Source organism: Nerophis ophidion, linkage group LG20, assembly GCF_033978795.1.
Source record: "Nerophis ophidion isolate RoL-2023_Sa linkage group LG20, RoL_Noph_v1.0, whole genome shotgun sequence".
Taxonomy (NCBI): domain Eukaryota; kingdom Metazoa; phylum Chordata; class Actinopteri; order Syngnathiformes; family Syngnathidae; genus Nerophis; species Nerophis ophidion.
The window spans coordinates 5737078-5758227 of NC_084630.1; the positions used below are offsets into that span (position 1 = coordinate 5737078).

The 21150-nt window shown below is 39.0% G+C and overlaps 1 protein-coding gene and 1 long non-coding RNA gene across 2 annotated transcripts; one reads left to right on the top strand and one right to left on the bottom strand.

Annotated features, from left to right (window-relative positions):
- Positions 1-7071: 7071 nt before the first annotated feature.
- Positions 7072-7935, bottom strand: LOC133539244 (coxsackievirus and adenovirus receptor homolog). The gene has a single exon (XM_061881417.1). It carries the CDS (start codon positions 7933-7935, stop codon positions 7072-7074), a length of 864 nt encoding a protein of 287 aa, XP_061737401.1.
- Positions 7936-18542: 10607 nt separating this feature from the next.
- LOC133538563 (uncharacterized) lies at positions 18543-20380 on the top strand. The gene is made up of 3 exons (XR_009803042.1): positions 18543-18610; positions 19094-19152; positions 20213-20380. It is a non-coding gene; the product is annotated as an uncharacterized LOC133538563 (long non-coding RNA).
- Positions 20381-21150: the final 770 nt, after the last annotated feature.

Genomic DNA, 21150 nt, shown 5'->3' on the forward strand with positions numbered 1-21150 from the left:
ACCCGTTTATTTCCTGTTTTTGTCCATCACTATGGTTACACATCAGTTCACCTGCTGCTCACGCCCCGCACACCTGCTACAGATAATCTAATTTATTCCAGTTCTCATGCTGAAGTTTTTGTTTTACTGTTTTATGTGCCTACGTGCCAGTTTATTTCTCATTGTTGTATATTCTAGCTTTTATGCTAGCGTCCTTTGTTTTATTCTACTAGCTCTAGCATTTTTGTTATATAACTCTTTTTGTTATTTAAACACATTTTGTATATCTTACCTTTGCTGTGTTCACTTGACGCATCCTCGAGGGAATCGAACCCGGCATCACAATGCCGAACAGACGTAACAAAAACTCTATTCTTCTATTCTATTCTTCAAACCCTTTATTTATTGAATCCAAAATATTGAAATTTAATGAGTTGGTGCATTTGCAAACATCTAAAGTGATGGACAAAGCAAACCATAACCTGCTACCCGACATCCATCCATCCATTTTCTACCCGTGTTCCTTTTTGTGTTCGCTGGAGCCTATCTAAGCTGCATTCAGGCGGTAGGTGGGGTACACCCTGGACAAGTCGCCACCTCATCGCAGTGCTACACTATAATGTACAACAATTCTTATCAACAAAAGAGAAATATAATATCCGAGAAAACCGTTACTTAAAATATGTGTATGCACGTACAAGACTTAAAACCTTTAGCATAAGTTAAATTGTGGAATGGATTAATTAAAGAAGTCTTACAATGTGCTGATGTGATCCACTTCAAGAGGCTGTTCAAACTTAAAAGTGTTTACAAAGTACAAGGAAGAAGAATTATGAGACATGTTGAAAATATGATGTCTCTTTAAGTCAATAATGACTGACTTACCTATTTATTAAGAGAATTGTCGTATTAATTACTCCATCCATCCATCCATTTCCTACCGCTTATCCCTCTTGGGGTTGTGAGCCTGGAGCTGGAGCCTATCCCAGCTGCGTTCAGGCGGAAAACAGGAAGTGGACATTTGTGTAAGTAACTACTCTGAATTTGTTTTACATTTTCAATATCTATTTGTATTTGTTTGACTTTCCCTTCTGCTGTTACCAAATATTATTTTAGTTTGACTGATGGAACCCGCGTGGTTCCGTCCCTGCTTTTGCCCGTTACGCACAGGACTCGAACATCGGTCGCCGGAATGCGAGACGAATAGGCTAACTACAGAGCAATCGACCTGATAGCCGGCACTGCTCTTGAGGTTGTCAGGGGGTCCCGGGGGCCTTGTCCCTGGCCCTCCTTGTTGCCTAGGTGCCGTACCTGATGTTTGGGGTGGGGCTTACTGGGCCCTGCCTTCAACACGTCGTGGCGACGGCGTGGCGCAGTGGGGGAGTGTCCGTGCGCAACCCGAGGGTCCCTGGTTCAATCCCTACCTAGTACCCACCTCGTCACGTCCGTTGTGTCCTGAGCAAGACACTTCACCCTTGCTCCTGATGGGTGCTGGTTTGTGCCTTGCATGGCAGCTCCCTCCATCAGTGTGGGAATGTGTGTGTGAATGGGTAAATGTGGAAGTAGTGTCAAAGCGCTTTGAGTACCTTGAAGGTAGAAAAGCGCTATACAAGTACAGCCCATTTATAACACATACTAGGTGCAAATAACAGACATAACCACACCAGTGACGTGCAGTCACGGGAGGCAGGTGAGGCAGTGCCTCACATGCCATCATGGAGAGAAAAAAATGTAAAAAGAAAAAAAAAAATTGTTAGATGTATCCAGTGATTATACTTTATAAGTTATTTTCCATTTAACTTCACCAGTTTTAGATCATTTTTATTGAAAAATCGCTGAATTTTCACATTTGCCGTTCAAATACTGAGAAGAGACTTGCAGTAAGTCAGCCAGTTGAGCATCCCCATGGATTGCGCAATGACTCGGCTAACTGCTGTCTGCTGTGCAGTGAGACCGTATTGCTATATGAATTATATTATACATTTCCATAGTTTAGTTACAGTTGTGATCAAAATTATTCAACCCCCACACAATTTTGGTGTTTTAGCAAGTTGGACATTTATTCCGTATTTTGTTTATAGTCATATCAAATAAAGATGCATTAAATAGACAAATGCAACTTGAATTACAACATTATATTTTGTAACATACCAAACAGTGTCATTTCTCTTAATATCTCATTAAGAAAATGTTTCAACCCCTTGAAGATCATAACTCTTAAGAACAGAATTTGAATAAAGTCTTTTCAATCAGGTGTTGAAAACACCTGTAGATGTGAGTAGAACCATAATGAGCCAGTGTGGTTTTCCCGTGGATGCGTCGAAGCAGAACACAGCATAAGTAAGATAAAGGGTATTTATTTAATAATAAAAGGCTATGAAAAAAAACACTGGTGTAAACAGAAAAGGTAAACAAAAGACGCTAGCGTGAAAGCTAGGATAAAACACAAGGAAAACTAAAACTTGGTACGAGGACACAAAAGAGTAAACAAAAACATTCAGCATGAAAGCTGGAAAATAAAGTGGCTTAGCGTGAGAGCTAGCGAGAAAATACATACATAGAATGATGAGAGTTGTCACTGTTGCGCGTGGACAAATTAGGATCCGAGAATGAGTAAACAGAAAAGGTGAGCTTAAATAGGAGGGTGAAAATTAGTAGCAGGTGTGCGGGGCGAGACTAACAGGTGGACTGATGTGCAACCATAGTGATGGACAAAAACAGGAAATAAACGGGTCAGACTGAGAATGAAAAAACAAACGTGAAGATCTGAGCAGCAGATCGCAACACAATGGTGTATTTGCAACATGGTGAAGTCCAGGGAGTGGTCAAAGAAGTCAAGAGAGGAGGTAATTTATCTTCATAAGAAAGGATATGGATATAAGAAAATAGGAAAGACATTACACATTCCAAGAGACACAGTTGGGAGCATAATTCGCAAGTTTAAAGCTAAAGGCACAGTGGAAACACTACCTGGGCGTGGTAGAAAGAGGATGCTGTGGCCAACTGCTGTCCCGTTATTGAAGCGTACAGTGGTGAAAAACCCCCGGGTAACAGCTGAGGAACTACAACAGGACATTGCAGAGGGGGGAACGCAGGTTTCGTCCCAGACACTAAGGCGCGCACTACGAGATGAAGGCATCCATGCCAGAACTCCCAGGGCTGGAAGACTCTGGAGTGGCCTTCACAGACCCCAGACCTAAATCCTATAGAAAAGCTGTGGTGGGACTTGAAGGCAGTTGCAGCACGCAAGCCCAAGAATATGAATGACTGGAGGCCTTTGCCCAAGAGGAATGGGCTAAAATACCTGTAGATGCTTGCAAGAAGCTTATGTCCGCTTATGTATCACCTTTGAAGGATGTCATTACTGCCAAAGGGTGTTCTTCTAAGTACTAAAGATGCATGTAACTAGGGAGTTGAATCATTTTGTCAATGAGATATTAAGAAAATGTCCTTTTTTGGTATTTTTTAAAATAGTGTTACAATTGAAGTTGCATTTGTCTATTTGACACATCTTTATTTGATATGACTATAAACAAAATACGGAATAAATGTCCAACTTGCTAAAACACCACAATTGTGTGGGGGTTGAATAATTTTGATCATAACTGTAGCTCAGGTATATAATGTAGTGTATTATGTCAACAACTGTATGTGTGTAATGTATTTCTTGTGCTGGACAATCATAAAACGGCTGTGAAGACGTACTGTGTGAGGCACCTGTTCTCCCGCCTCCTGGTGGTAGAGGGCACTAGTGATCCCATAGATCATTCTTGCGAATACTAGGCTGCAGAAGTGACAACAAACTACAGTTAAGCAAGTCAACTGCAGCGGCAGCGATCGTTTATTTTTTCCTCTTTTAGCATGGATGAGTACATGTCTAAAATAAAACAGTTTTCTAAACTGGATGTAACAGACTTCCTGCCGCCATCGTGTGGGTTGCATGGATCATCAACAGAGGACATCGCTTTGCACATTTGACTATTTTTGCAAATAAAAGTCGCTCGCTCTTTCAGTGCCTCCTTCTCTGCTCGCGCCGGTCTCCTTTTCAGTCGCCTGTCTTCCTGTGCTCGTCTGGTCTTCCGTCTGGCTCTCCGTGGTTCTCGCTCGCCTGAGCGCTCGTCTGATCTTCCGTCTGGTTGTCTCCTACTTCTTCTGCCTAGATTGCTCCTCCTTCCCCCTTTTTATGCTGCAGCAGAAGATATCGCGATTGGGCGCAGGTGTGTTGTGTCCGCACCTGACACTGATGGCTGTAATGTCGCTCCAGGCGTGCCCCGCCTCTCCGCTCTGCTGCATGACCCGCCTCCTGGCCTCCATCTTGGTCAGGACAATCTTATGTCCTAGCCCGCTGTCGGCTCGTCGGCTCAGTCTCTTCACACTGGACTTTCAATCGAAGCCGGGGGTAATAATTAAAGGAATACCAACGCCGGAGCTAAAAGGTTTGCTTCAGACAGTGATCTCCATCAAGACAGAGACTTTTAAAACCGAAAAAAGATAAGGAATACTTCTATAAACAAGTTATCGATGCTTTTGTTCAGAAGGAGCGGAGCATGGACTTCATTTATAAGTAAAGGTAAGACCATAATAACATTTTCTTTATTAAATGTGCTTTTTTGTGTGCTACAGTTTGTATGTGTAAAGAAAGCTGGTATGAGCTTTTAAACATAACCCGTTAACTGCTGCCAATCATCATCAGCCGTTGTCAGTCCACTGCTGGACGAAAGCCTCAGCATGTTTCTGCCGAAATTGTATCGACAAGGCGATACAATTTTGCTTAAACTGTTTACAGCTTGTTTGGAAGGCATATTTCGCTCTCTGGAGTGGGAGGATAAAGGAGTTGATATCAACGGAGACAAATTTAATCATCTGAGGTTTGCGGATGACATTGTTGTCTTGGGAGAGCAACTCAGTGAAGTGGAAGATATGCTTAAAGACCTTGCAAATGCCAGCAAATGTTGTGGATTGAAAATGAATATGAAGAAAACAAAAGTTATGGCAAATTCCATGGTTCCCAATGAACCTGTGACTGTCAATGGAAATGAAATTGATGAAGTTAATGAATGCATCTATCTGGGGCAGAGATTTAGCCTGAAAGAAAAGAGTCAAGAACAAGTGATAGGGAGGAAAATCAGATTGGGCTGGTGCCAATATGGAAAACTGAACAACATCATGAAAGGAGAAATACTGTTAAGCCTAAAAAGAAAGGTATTTAATCAATGCGTGTTACCAACAATGACATATGGAGCTGAAACTTGGGCATTATCAAATAAAATGGAAAAGAAAATAGCAGCACAACACAACATGGAAAGAAATATGCTCGGAATCACATATAAAGACAGAAAAACATATGAATGGGTGAGAAAACAAACGCAAGTCCAAGACATTATGAGAACTATCAAATTAAATAAGTGGAAGTGGGCTGGACATATCAGTAGGAGAACAGATAATAGATGGACTTCCCTAATGACATCATGGAGACCCATGAAAGGGAGCAGAAATAGAGGAAGACAGAGGGTGAGATGGCGAGATGAAATAGACAAATATTGGGGAACAGTGCAGTGGCAGGGAGCAGCTAGAGATCGTTCACTGCCAATCAAATGGTGAATAAGATACTCTTTAGGCTTCACATGTTAATAAATCTGACTGTGCACGTCAGTGCCTCACCAGCCATGAACCTCACCGCACTTCACTGAAATTTTGTATAGGGCTCCAGACTGAGGGCAACTGACTGTTATTTTATATTTATTCCATTCATGAGTTATAATCTTTTGACAGGTCTTTCTTAGGTTTTGCCTGCTTTTGACAGGTCTTTCTTTGGTTTTGCCTGTGGTGGTGAAGAGGTTTGTTTCGGTTATTGGTGTGCTTTATCTACGTAACACGTTGAGATTAAGAGTCCATTAAAGGGACAGCTAGGACTAATATGTGTGCTTCATGGGTTGATAACCTCAAATTATGTTGCATTACAAATGTTCTAGAAAATGGATGGTTTTGCCACAGGGTGTCATCCTCCAAGAGCGCCTACCTCATCATAAAACGAATGTACCTGTAGGAACAATAACTACAGAAAAATGCTTGTCCTTCACCTTGTCAGAAGGCAGGTTTGATCACATTACGCCTGTACTGGTTCACCTGCACTGGCTTCCTGTGCACTTAAGATGTGACTTTAAGGTTTTACTACTTTCGTATAAAATACTACACGGTCTACCTCCATCCTATCTTGCCGATTGTATTGTACCATATGTTCCGGCAAGAAATCTGCGTTCAAAGGACTCCGGCTTATTAGTGATTCCTAGAGCCCAAAAAAAGTCTGCGGGCTATAGAGCGTTTTCCGTTCGGGCTCCAGTACTCTGGAATGCCCTCCCGGTAACAGTTCGAGATGCTACCTCAGTAGAAGCATTTAAGTCTCACCTTAAAACTCATTTGTATACTCTAGCCTTTAAATAGACCTCCTTTTTAGACCAGTTGATCTGCCGCTTCTTTTCTTTTTCTCCTCTGTCCCCCCCTCTCTTGTGGAGGGGGTCCGGTACGATGACCATGGATGAAGTACTGGCTGTCCAGAGTCGGGACCCAGGATGGACCGCTCGTCGGGACCCAGGATGGACCGCTCGCCTCTCTGTCGCTTGGGGACATCTCTACGATGCTGATCCGACTCCGCTTGGGATGGTTCCCTGTGGACGGGACTCTCGCTGCTGTCTTGGATCCGCTTTGAACTGAACTCTCACGGCTGTGTTGGAGCCACTATGGATTGAACTTTCACAGTATCATGTTAGACCCGCTCGACATCCATTGCTTTCGGTCCCTTAGAAGGGGGGGGTGGTTGCCCACATATGAGGTCCTCTCCAAGATTCTCATAGTCATCATTGTCACTGGCGTCCCACTGGGTGTGAGTTCTCCTTGCCCACTGGGTGTGAGTTTTCCTTGCCCTTATGTGGGTTCTTCCAAGGATGTCGTAGTGGTTTTTCCAGTCCTTTGAGACATTTGTGATTTAGGGCTATATAAATAAACATTGATTGATTGATTGAAGGCTTTCTTATTGGAAAACTATTCAGTCAGTTTCATTGATCAATCAATCAATCAATGTTTATTTATACAGCCCTAAATCCAAAGTGTCGTCACTAGCTCTCCACGATTTGTTTTCCTCAACGACCAAAAACTGAGAACGAAGACAATGGCCAGCAGAAGCACGGCAGTCACAGCCACTGCTATAATCACTTTATTTCCATTGCTTGTTATCGGCGGTGAGTCTGGACAAGCCAGTAGGATCTCGTTGTAATTGGTTGCATCGCTCTTGTTCGATGACGACGGTGGACACTTAAGTAGGATATCACAGTGTCTGGTATCAAGCAGACTTTCCACCGTACAGAGATAGCTTCCGCAGTTGTCCTCTGAGATCCTATTTACAAACAAGTTCCCTCCTGTGGCGTCTTCAATGGCGTTAGGAAGCAATGTCTGCTTTTCACTCGTCTTTGTCCAGCTGTACATCAGCGGAGGAGTGCCTTGTGATGATCTGCATTTGAGCGTCACGTCATTACTCCCCACGGGCTCTTCTTCCACAGCACACACCGGTGTGCTCAGCTTCTCCATGACTGTCAGGTTCATCTTTTTCACGGTTCTTTCATTACTGGCCATCAGGTGGCACTGGTAGGTCCCAGCATCTGACATACGCAGGTCGCTGATGATTATGGAAGCGTCTCCATTGTCGGGGGGGGTAGATGTAAAGTGAATCCTGTTTTCATTCTCATAACTACTGTTTGATATAAATAATGTTTTCTGATGTTTTGGCGACGTAAATTGCCACTTCACTATGACCGTGTCAGGGGGATGTGTGTACTTGCAATCAAGTGTGACACTTGATCCTTTGTCCTCGAAGTAGGAAGTATTTTTGGAGGTGATTTCAAGAGCACAAGCTGTGGTGCAAAATGCCAGCACCGATACAAAATACCACAGCACAGAAGTCATCATTGGACTGTTGGACAGGAGCTTTCTGTAAAATAAAACAGAAATTACATTGTCTTTTGGGTCCTCACCAACTCAAGTCCGAGTTTTTGTTGTCAGAACTCTTTTGCCACCATAATCTTTAAGAAGCAAAACGGAGATTTACATGGCTCTATGAACACCCTCCCGCTGATTTGTATCGACTTCTTAAAGGCCTACTGAAAGCCACTACTACCGACCACGCAGTCTGATAGTTTATATATCAATGATGAAATATTAACATTGCAACACATGCCAATGAGGCCAATTTAGTTTACTCAATTGCAATATTAAATTTCCCGCAGAGTTTCTTGTTGAAAACGTCGCGGAATGATGACACGTGCGCGTGACGTCACGGACTGTCAGGAGGTTTTCGGGAGAGGCGCTGAATTTCGGGAGTCTCCCGGTAAATCCGGGAGGGTTGGCAAGTATGGCTCCCATACCTGCTCCGCCTAGCCTGTTCAGTGCTAGACTGCTTCATCCCAAGTGCAGGACTAATAGACTCAAAAACTCCTTTGTCCCACACGCCATTAGACTGTACAACTCCTCTCTGGGACAGGGGGCGGGGGGTACTAGGATGACAGGGGATGCAAAACAATAACAGTGCAATACGTTTTCATAACATGGTCACTACTGCCTACTTTGTCTTGTTATATTCTTATTTTACTGTTATATTGTTATTCCCATTGTTTTTATTCTTTTTGTAATATTTCTCTATTTTGTTTCCTTTTAAACCCCCATTATTTACTTTTTACTTTTTTTAAAATTGATCTCAACTCTGTACACTGCTGCTGGAATTTTAATTTTCCTGAAGGAACTCTCCTGAAGGAATCAAGAAAGTACTATCTATCTATCTATCTATCTATCTATCTATCTATCTATCTATCTATCTATCTATCTATCTATCTATCTATCTACCTACCTACCCACCCACCCACCCACCCACCCACCCACCCACCCATCCATCCATCCATCCATCCATCCATCCATCCATCCATCCATCCATCCATCCATCCATCCATCCATCCATCCATCCATCCATCCATCCATCCATCCATCCATCCATCCATCCATCCATCCATCCATTTCCCTACTGATCGTGCAAAGATTGCTTTCTGGGGGACGGCGTGGCCAAGTTGGGAGAGTGGCCGTGCCAGCAATCTGAGGGTTACTGGTTCAATCCCCACCTTCTACCATCCTAGTCACGTACGTTGTGTCCTTGAGCAAGACAATTCACCCTTGCTCCTGATGGGTCCTGGTTAGTGCCGTGCATGGCAGCTCCCGCCATCAGTGTGTAAACATGTGTGTGAATGGGTGAATGTGGAAATAGTGTCAAAGCGCATTGAGTTCCTTAAAAAAAAGGTGAAAAAGCGCCATACAAGTACAACCCATTCACCATTTACTTTCATGATCTCCCATCTGACGGGTAGAGCCAAAGCTTGGTCTTTGTCCATAGTTCTGTCTTTGTGCTAGTCTTTGTTTTCATTAGTCAAGTTTGTTCTCCGCCGTTGTGCGTGCCTTTTGTTTGCTTTTTTTGTAGTTATAGTGTTAAAATAAAATATGTACTTACATTCACGTCTTGCCCCTGCCAACTTTCCTTTGCATTTAGGAAAAACAAACTCCAAAAACCACCTATTGACAGAAGGCAAAACGTGTTAACTGTGACATAAAAACCAAAAACTTACGTGGCATGGGCAGGAGGGAAACTATGGATAGTATGAGTGACAGGCAGGGCATGGCATGAAGTAGAGGTAGCATGGAATGACGTGGGTGAAGTTATCAAGAGTGATAGAAGGTGGTGGAAGGTGATGTTGCCCGGACGAACAACAGAAACAGAACGGCTTAAATAGCAGTGACATGATCAGTGAAAACAGGTGCGAGACATGAGGACAGGTGAAAACTAATGTGTAGTCATGGAAACAAAATAAACAAGGAAGTGCAAAAATAGGAACTGAGTGTCCAAAAAACAAACAGAACATGACTAAAACAAAACATGATCAAACAGACATGACAAATATCATGCAAAAGCAGAGATTACAAACCATTGAAGTACTTTGTATAGTTCAAGACTTGCGGTCATTTGAAAACATCACTGCACATCATAATGGCAGCTACACTTTCTATCTTAAAGATCGAAAAAAAAATATTTCGGAATGTCCGGCGGGCCAGATTGAAAAGCTTAACAGGCCGCATGTGGCCCCCGGGCCTTAATTTGACCAGGTCTGATCTAGACCCTTTGCTTACTTGGTTGACCACCACTGTTTTTCCACTTCCGGGAAGACGCTACTGTCAGGCTTGTACGTGACAGTGTGGCCATGTTTTAGTTTTTCCTGTCTGTTTCCTGTCAGCGCTCTAATTTAGTCTGTTTCCTGTTTTTTCCCCCTCAGCTGTTGCTGATTGGCACAAGGCCACACCTGGTGTCAATCAGCCCGCTCCTATTTGAACCTGGTTTGTCCTCCAGTCGAGTGCTAATAAGATATCTTTCATAACATCAACATCTTAGCTTTGTGGCTGTTAAGTTATTTTTTTCCGCTGTGCTCTGATGTTTGCTTTTCCTCATTAGCAGGTATATGTCTTACGACAGTTTTTTTGTTTTTTTGTTTCCACTAGAGTCAACTGAAGTCTCAGTGTTTATTTGTCCAGTAAATAATTCCTATGAGGCCAACTGCAATGTACTGTATAGGTTACCTCAGCTAACATTGACAGTATTTATTTGTGATTTAGCCTTGATTTACCTGAGAAGTGATTCTTAATCCCAATTGCCCGAAAAACTTTTAAAATCCTGGAGGAAGCGAACAAAAAAGTGCACTTACCGGCACAGAAGACTTAGTTGGATTCTATGACATGGACAGCAGCAAACAAAGTCAGTGTCATTAACACACGTCTCACAAGGGATAAAAAAGATGCGTATGTCATAATTATACCTTTGAAGTTTAAAGTTAGCCTTTATATAATAAGGGATGATGTATAAAATGGAAACTACTGGTGAGGTCGGTTTATCAACATTTAAATAATGAAGGATTTCCTCTTTTCATTTAGAACAGGGGTAACCAACCTTTTTGAAACCAAGAGCTACTTCTTGGGTACTGATTAATGCGAAGGGCTACCAGTTTGATACACACTTAAATAAATTGCCAGAAATAGCTGATTTGCTCAATTTACCTTTAACTCTGTTATTATTAATAATTAATGATATTTATCTTTGTGGAAACACTGATCATGTTAATGATTTCTCACAATAAATATATATTTTTGATGACATGTTTTAAATAGGTTAAAATCCAAACTGCACTTTGTTAGAATATATAACAAATTGGACCATGCTATATTTCCGACAAAGACAAATCATTATTTCTTCTAGATTTTCCAGAACATTTTTTAAAGAAATTCAAAAGAATTTGAAATACGATTTAAATTTGATTTTAAAGATTTTCTAGATTTGCCAGAATATTTTTATTTCATTTTAACCATAAGTTTGAATAAATATTTCACAAATATTCTTCGTCGAGAAAAATTAATTTAATTTAAAATGTACTTATTATTCTTTACAATAAAAAAAATAAATTTACTTGAACATTGATTTAAATTGTCAGGAAAGAAGAGGAAGGAATTTAAAAGGTAATAAAGGTATACGTGTTTAAAAATCCTAAAATAATTTTTAAGGTTCTATTTTTTCTCTAAAATTGTCTTTCTGAAATTTATAAGAAGCAAAGTAATTAAAAAAAATAAAAATGTATTTAAACAAGTGAAGACCAAGTCTTTAAAATATTTTCCTGGATTTTCAAATTCTATTTGAGTTTTGTCTCTCTTAGAATTAAAAATGTCGAGCAAAGCGGGACCAGCTTGCTGGAGAGACTATGTCTCCCAGCTGGCCTGGGAACACCTCGAGATCCCTCAAGCTTGCAGAAAGTAGCTGGGGAGAGGGCAATTTATATTCCTAAGATTCAACTTAATTGATCCGTGCTCGGCAGTTTGCCCTTCCGGTAAATATATATTGCTGTAACTTTAACGTTTGGGAACTGAGGAAACTAATTGTTGAAGCTTTGAAAGTGGAATTCTTTCCCATTCTTGTTTTATGTAGAGCTTCAGTCGTTCAACAGTCCGGGGTCTCCGCTGTCGTATTTTACGCTTAATAATGCGCCACACATTTTTGATGGGAGACAAGTCTGGACTGCAGGCGGGCCAGGAAAGTACCTGCACTCTTTTTTTTACGAAGCCACGCTGTTGTAACACGTGCTGAATGTGGCTTGGCATTGTCTTGCTGAAATAAGCAGGGGCGTCCATGAAAAAGACAGCGCTTAGATGGCAGCATATGTTATTCCAAAACCTGTATGGACCTTTCAGCGTTAATGGTGCCTTCACAGATGTGTAAGTTACCCATGCCTCGGGCACTAATGCACCCCCATACCATCACAGATACTGGCATTTGAACTTTGATTCGCTTCCCCTTTGGTCTGAATGACACAATGTCGAATATTTCCAAAAACAATTTGAAATGTGGATTCGTCAGACCACAGAACACTTTTCCACTTTGCATCAGTCCATCTTAGATGATCTCGGGTCCATAGAAGCCGGCGGCGTTTCTGGATGTTGTTGATAAATGGCTTTTGCTTTGCATAGCAGAGCTTTAACTTGCACTTACAGATGTAGCGACAAACTGTATTTAGTGACAGGGGTTTTCTGAAGTGTTCCTGAGCCTTTAGATATTGATGTCGGTTTTTGATACAGTGCCGTCTGAGGGATCAAAGGTCACGGTCATTTAATGTTGGTTTCCGGCCATGCCGCTTACGTGGAGTGATTTCTCCAGATTCTCTGTAACCTTTTGATGATATTATGGACCGTACACAGTAAAATCCCCAGTGTTAAATATGCAGTGTTAACATGCATTATATCTATCAGAGTTATTACAACAACAGCTGGAGTAAAACGCCCCCCAGTGTTGGTGTTGATTTCCATCGTTGAAGAGACAGTGTTAGCCCCGCCCCCCAGCCCCTCCTCGTGGCCACTCCCTGAAGAATGTTCTAGAAGCCATTTTCTGAATGTTTAAGGACTGTGGTAAGTTGCTTCTCCTCTCTTACTAAATCAATTATTTGTAATTTGTAGCATCATGTCAGAATTTACTTTATGTTGTTGCTCAATATGTAATGAAGCTATTTGTGTACGGTTTTGTATCTAAAAAATATGGTATTCTAAGAGGGCTAATGTCACCCAAGTGAATGCTAGCTTAAATGTTAGCCACCTCAGACTTCGTTTTTTGTGAGGGTTGTGGGACAATTTCAAACATTATATGAAGTAGAATTTTTCTTTTCATTTTTATTTATCTCATTCATTGATGTGCATTTGGAACGATACATAATTATATCACAATTATACAGTCTAAATTCACACAATTCCTGGGAAGGAACAGGATGAAGAAAATCTTATAATTTCCTGCCCCCATTTGACATAGTACATTATCTTACTTCATGAATGTCATTTAAGCCGACACATATATCCAAATGTAATGAAACAATCAAAAACAAAAAACACAAGAAAAAAACACAACAAGTGCAAAACTTCATCAAGTATAAACCCATCCATCCATCCATTTTCTACCGCTTATTCCCTTTTAGGGTCGCGGGCGCCTATCTCAGCTACAATCGGGCGGAAGGCGGGGTACACCCTGGACAAGTCGCCACCTCATCACAGGGCCAACACAGATAGACAGACAACATTCACACTCACATTCACACACTAGGGCCCAGTTAGTGTTGCCAATCAACCTATCCCCAGGTGCGTGTCTTTGGAAGTGGGAGGAAGCCGGAGTACCCGGAGGGAACCCACGCATTCCCAGGGAAAACATGCAAACTCCACGCAGAAAGATCCCGAGCCTGGATTTGAACCCAGGACTGCAGGACCTTCGTATTGTGAGGCAGACGCACTAACCCCTCTGCCACCGTGAAGCCTAAAGTATAAACCATACCCAGAAAATAATAATAATAATATACACCTCACGGAATGATACAGAGCAAATACAAAACCAGACAAAAAAATAAGTAAAATAATAATTAAAAAACAAAATGTAAACACTTATGGCTGTCCATATGATATTATTTTTCTATCTTTATATATTTTTTTCAATTGGAATATATTTTTACAGTTTTTTTATCTCGTCGTAAAGAGAATTCCACAATTTTACCCCCACCACTGACGTACACATTTGTTTTAAAGTTGTCCTTGAATATTGTTGTTTGAAATGACCTTTTCTTCTATGCTCTGTATTCTCAGAAGTGATGACAAACATTTTTTTGTAAATTTGCTGGTAACAAAATTTTTTTTTTTAAATTTGCTGGTAATGTTTTACTTCTAGCCTTAAACATGACACACAATGTCTGTAGCTTTACTAGCTCCTGTAGTTTCAATAGTCCAGAGTTAATAAATAATATGTTAGTGTGTTCTAAGTAATATACTTTATGAATTATCCTTATAGCTCTTTTCTGTAATTGATACAATGCCTTTATGTTAAATGATAAATGGGTTGTACTTGTATAGCGCTTTTCTACCTTCAAGGTACTCAAAGCGCTTTGACACTACTTCCACATTTACCCATTCACACACACATTCACACACTGATGGAGAGAGCTGCCATGCAAGGCGCCAACCAGCACCCATCAGGAGCAAGGGTGAAGTGTCTTGCTCAGGACACAACGGACATGACGAGGTTGGTACTAGGTGGGGATTGAACCAGGGACGCTCGGGGTTGCGCACAGCCAACCCGAGCTCTGTTACTCTTATAAGTGTTCCCCCACACTTCCACACAGTAGCTGATATATGGCAATATAAGTGCAAAATACAATATGCGCATTGCCCTATAATCTAACACATATTTTACCTTTTTTAATATAAAAATACTCTTAGACATCTTTTTCCGTACATGTGCAATATGAGATTTCCATGTCAGACCGTCATCCAGTATCACTCCTAAAAATCTAAGTTCAGAAACCCTTTCAATATCAATTCCATCTATTGACAGTTTACCAAAAATCATAAACTTAGTTTTTTTTTTTACATATATTTATTAAATAAATTTACATATTTAATATGTAAATTCTACATAATTATGCTCTGGAGATGTGGCGAAAAAAATAGTGAGTAACCCTGGTCTAGGCAAGCGTGGGTGGCCAGAGCACAAAATCATGAGGTTTGTGTGTAAATATTTTTGCTTCTACATTGTTAATGGCGAGGTTACTAAACAATCACCTGTTAGCTTACCAGCGTGAAGATATGCAGATAAGATTACAGGTATCAGAAATCATGTTTCATTTTATGTGTTTTTTGAATTGAGTGTGCAATTTCACATTTGTTGGCCCTTTTTTTTGGTAGCCCTATTTGAAATTATATATAGGAGTATCAAGTCATTAGGTTTTTCTAATGATCATTTTTCTTATATTTGTGTATACAATATTTGTTTTGACTGGGCCTTTCAACTTTGGCTGTATGTTTCGCTTCAAAATAACTGATTTGAAACTCATTTAAAAAATATATCAAATGACCTGTCAATTTCTGCTTTTTTTCTGTTTCCTAGCATTTGCCAAATTCGATTGAAACCGTGATTCAGGATGGTGTGTGGAAAAGTTAAATGCCTGTGTCAAATGTCCAGATCAGAAACAACAAGATTAAATAAATTTCTTCTGGAAAGTAATACTGCATACTGATTTTGTCATTTGATTGGCAGTTTTGATTCATTGATTTTTTTATAAAGTCTTTGAAAATAAAGAAGACTGACAATGTTCAGTGCAGATTAAAGTCTTGACATTTCCTGACTTGTGCGATCATTAATGATAGGTTGATGAGGCGTCGTATAGCCTTTTGACACATTGCTAAACTGTATTGATACTGTGTCACTAAATACTGACATCTGCTGGACATTAAAAATCCCTACAGGCAACCTATGGACCGACTCAACTGACACTGATTTTATGACCCAGTATATACATTAATATAAACCAAGTAGAGATGAGTGGATAGGCAATTATATTATCCACATCACCAAAGTAGTCATCCACCCAAATCATCATTTCATCATGACCGTTCTCATCCGCTATAATATATCAGAGGTCTGCCACCTTTACCACTCACAGAGCTATTTAAACCTGTTTTGCAGAGTAATGAAGACAATGTGGACCGTTAACATACTATCCAATTGCATTCTTCTTGATGACAAGAATATGGGCGTGCTGAGAAGCCTTTGCCTTAGACATCTTCAAAAACATCAACTAACCAATTGTTGGTCGGCAACATGTTGTGTGCAGCCTCCACTATTTCACGTACAAGATTGAAAGGCATACTGGGTGATACAGAGTACACTGATGGTTGTGATGTAAACAACTTTAACACTTACTAATATGAGCCACGCTGTGAATCCACACAATACAAGATTGACAAACACATTTCGGGAGAACATCCTCAAAGTAACACAACATAAACGCAACACAACAAATACCCAGAATCTTTTGTATCAGTGACACTTCCTGAATATATTTTGCACCCCCGCGTCCCCAACCCCGCCCACCTTACCTACGCACGGGTGGCGTGGGGTTGGGTTTGCTGCTAGCGGGGTGTATAAAATAGTCAGGATGTGTCATGAATACAAAGGATTCTGGGTATTTCTTGTGTTGCGTTTATGTTGTGTTACTGTGAAGATGTTCTCCCGAAATGTGTTTGTCGTGTGGCTTCACAGCGTGGTGCATATTACTAAGAGTGTTAAAATTGTTTGAATCACAACCATTAGTGTACTCTGTGTCACCCAGTATGCCTTCCAGTCGTGTGTGTGCGTGCGCGCGCGTGCAAGCTTTATCAACATGATGCTGGACTGTCAAGCAGATTGTACATTTTGTAGAAGGTGACATGGCTAATGGCATTATAGCATTTCCTAATACTTTTTATCCGGGTGATTGCTGCCAGTCATTCAAGAGAATAATAGTGTTTTCCAGTGTCTTCTTCGCTTTATGAACTGGGTCTTAAATGGCTCCTTGAATGGCAAAGAATACTCATCCCAGAACCATGTATAACAAATATTTCCGGATGGTTCAACTGCCACCCGCCCGAATCTAATTAAGATACATTTTTTCGTCATTTCAACCGCCCGACCCGCGGTTTATCCGCGCACTCTGCGGATGAGATTGCAAACTGCGCATCTCTAAAATCAAGTCATTGTATTTCATTTAGGATTATTTCATATCTTCATTTAAATAAAAATACTAAAAAAAAATTTTTTTACACATGCGCTCTGAATACGCACTATTGATTGATTGATTGAAACTTTTATTAGTAGATTGCACAATTCAGTACACATTCTGTACAATTGACTACTTAATGGTAACACCCGATTAAGTTTTTCAACTTTAGTCGGGGTCGGGTTCCACGTTAATCAATTCATGGTAAAAGCGTAATGAGTGATCCATCGAGCTGGATTTGAACCAGTGCCCTAAGGAACTCAGCATAAGCTGAGCTCATACAGAATTTGGGTTGAAGCGCTATTTTGGTTTACAGACTATTTCTAGTCTTGTACCCATCACTACTAACCATGCTTTCTTTCCCTCTTTCGTCGATAATGCCTTTTTTACAGACAATTTCTAGTCTATATACATATATACTCACACACATATATATATATATATATATATATATATATACACAAAACATATCCATATAAATATATATAGAAATATATATATAGTACATATATACATATATATATATATATATATAGTACATGTATACATATATATACACACACACACACATTTATATATACAGTACATATTTACACACACACATATATATATATATACATACACATATATATATATATATATATACATCTATTATACATCTATACACACACACATCCATCCATTTTTTTCTATCGCTTATCCATATACTGTATATATATATGTATATATATATATATATGCATATATATACACACACACATATATATATATATATATATATATATATATGTATATATATATATATATAAACACACACACACATATAAATACATGTATATATATACAGTATATATATATACATATACATATATATATATATATATATATACATATACACATATATACACACACACATATTTATATATACGTATATATACACACACATATATACACAAATATATACACACGCACACAATTTATATATATATATATACATATATATATATATATATATATGTAACGGCTATAAAAAATACTTGAATTATTTGAGTGAAATTCCAGCTAAAATATGTATATTGTTTTGTAATGCAATGAGTTCCAATTGCGCCATCTGGTGGTACCTGAAAATCTGTAAATATGACCGGAAACCGGAAGCAATTAGCAGACTTCCTGCACTGCTAAAGGTAAGACATGTTCCGCTATTGCTCCGCAAAATATTGTAAATTACACTAAAGCTAACGTGACATTTATTGTAAGATACACAGTTATTTAACAACAGTTCAAATGCTTTGTTGTGGAATCTTCGTTTTGAATTGTTTGTTGCTCACATTAGATGTACTACTATTTTGCACTGAAGTCCATATTATTTTCCCCCATAGACATCGAAACCAGCAGAGATGCTAACCACATATTGTGTGTATGTGCATTCCGATCACTCATTGCAGGTAATTATTGTTTCACTATGTGCGTGTTACGTGTCCGTACGTTCATGTTTAAGTTTGAATTGTCCGACATTTTGGCTTGGACACCACGTGGTCTGTCATTTTTGCTAGTCGCCACCAGAGAGTGCTAAAAGTCCATACAATTATTTGTCATGTCGTGTCTTGTATTGTATTTTGTACTTTTCTATTTTCTATTTCATAAATATATAAAAAAGGATGATGTTGGTTAAAAAACAAGTTATAAATATGTTGTATTGAATTGATTGTAATACCAGTGCAGATACAAGCAAGTTAAAACCACTATACGATCACACAAAAAATGTAGACTGTTAAAAAACATTGTATTAAGTTACACCTGTAATTGTATTTCATGCATTTGTAAAAATATGAAAATGTTATGTACTTGAGCAGACTTCACTGACATCGAAACCAGCAGAGGTGCTAACCACATATTGTGTGTATGTGCATTCCGATCACTCATTGCAGCTACCAGTAAAGAACCACATCATCCAAACCAGCCTGTGTGTGGATTCTTGACGGGACAGGTACACAGCAGTTACATTTACATATCTATATATATATATATATATATATATAATATAAAATGAGTTCAGCATAAAGCGAATAAATTGTTGATAAAAAATATAAATGTCAAAATATCAATTGGCCCCCAGCCAAATTATTTTAACCCAATGTGGCCCCATAGTCAAAAAGTTTGGGGAACCCTGGTCTATCGCATATTCATGAAAACAAACACGAACGCGGACTGAAAAATATCGCTCTCATCACGCTTGTATCAATTCAGAAGCGATACTCCACTTAGTATCGACATTAATCCTACTTGGGTCGATACCACCACCCTTTGATAGTGATGGGATCGGCAGTTCTTTTGACTGTACTGAATCACTAGAATCAGTTCTTTAAGTTGAGTCGTTCAAAAGATTTGTTCACCGAATCACTTCTGCAGCAGCAGTTCTGTGTGCAGGTTGGCGAATCATGAGTCAGTCAGTAACAGCTTCCCCAGCGGCAGATCTCGCTGTGTGTGAATCTGACAAGATAATAAAAATGTATTTTAAAATTTGCTACAAATATTATTTTCTTTTTCTTTCTTTCTTTCTTTTTTTTTTGTGTCCTCTCCATGAAGTGCCCATGACATTTTAAAATGGATCAAAAAACAAAATAAGAAAAAAAAAAGTTTTTTAAAGTGGTAAAAATTACATACAAATTTACAAATGGTATTATTATTTTTCCATTTTAACATTTGACACGACGACAAAATGGAAAATTGTTCTTAAATGTGTTTGAAATGCAATTATTTTCTACATTATTACATTACATTTATTTTAACAATTCATAGTGGATTTGACTAGATAGAAAAAATGATTCTAAAATGTGTTACAAGTTTTCTTTTTTCACATTACATTTTATTATTTTAACATGTAATGTTTCTAACAAAACATACATGTATTAAATATGTAATAAAAATCACTCTTCCTTTTATATCACATCCAATGTGTTTTTTTTTTTTTTTAAACAATTATGATCACTCTAAAAGCGGTATATAATAAACACGATATGAAAAATAGATTAAAAAAATGTGTGCAGGTCGGCGAATCATGAGTCAGTCAGTAACAGCTTCCCCGGCGGCAGATCTCGCTGTGTGTCAGTTGGCGAACGACACAAGCCCTCAGCACCCAATGAACGACGCGCAAAGTGACTGAACGAGATCCTCAATGGGACGTCATTCTCCGCGACACAGTCACTTCCCTGCGTCAGTACCAGAGGTGGGTAGAGTAACCAGAAATTGTACTCAAGTAAGAGTACAGTTACTTTAGAGATTTATTACTCAAGTAAAAGTAAGGAGTAGTCACCCAAATATTTACTTGAGTAAAAGTAAAAAGTATGTTGTGAAAAAACTACTCAAGTACTGAGTAACTGATGAGTAACCTGATTACGGCAACAAATAATCCACCAAAACATAAAAATAGCAATGAGCAAATTCTGAGCCAGGAATATCTCTTAAGCAACTAAAACAATAATATATATTAAATAATAGTACATTAAAATAAAATTTAAAAAATGGCACATTGAGCCACAATAACTTAACAGCACCATAGCCTCAGTAGGCATTTATTGATTTGATTGATTGATTAAAACTTGTATTAGTAGATTGTACAGTACAGTACATATTCCGTACATTTGACCACTAAATGGTAACACCCCAATAAGTTTTTCAACGTTTATCAATTACTTAATAAATGACCAAGTCGAGGTGATCTACCTCATATATACATATACACACATATCATATATATATATACACACATACATTTATATATACAGTATATAATTTCTATTTATTTATTTTGCCGTTTTTGTTCACATGTTGAAGGTGTTTTAATGAATATACATGCATGCTTAACATATAGATTCCTATCTTTCATGAAGACAAGAATATAAATTGGTGTATTACCTGATTCTGATGACTTGCATTGATTGGAATCAGACGTTCACGTTTTCAAATGGAGGAGAAAAAGAGTTCC

Bases quoted from the DNA above. Each gene is read 5' to 3' on its own strand.
- LOC133539244 (XM_061881417.1), bottom strand. From the start codon at position 7,935: ATGACTTCTGTGCTGTGGTATTTTGTATCGGTGCTGGCATTTTGCACC.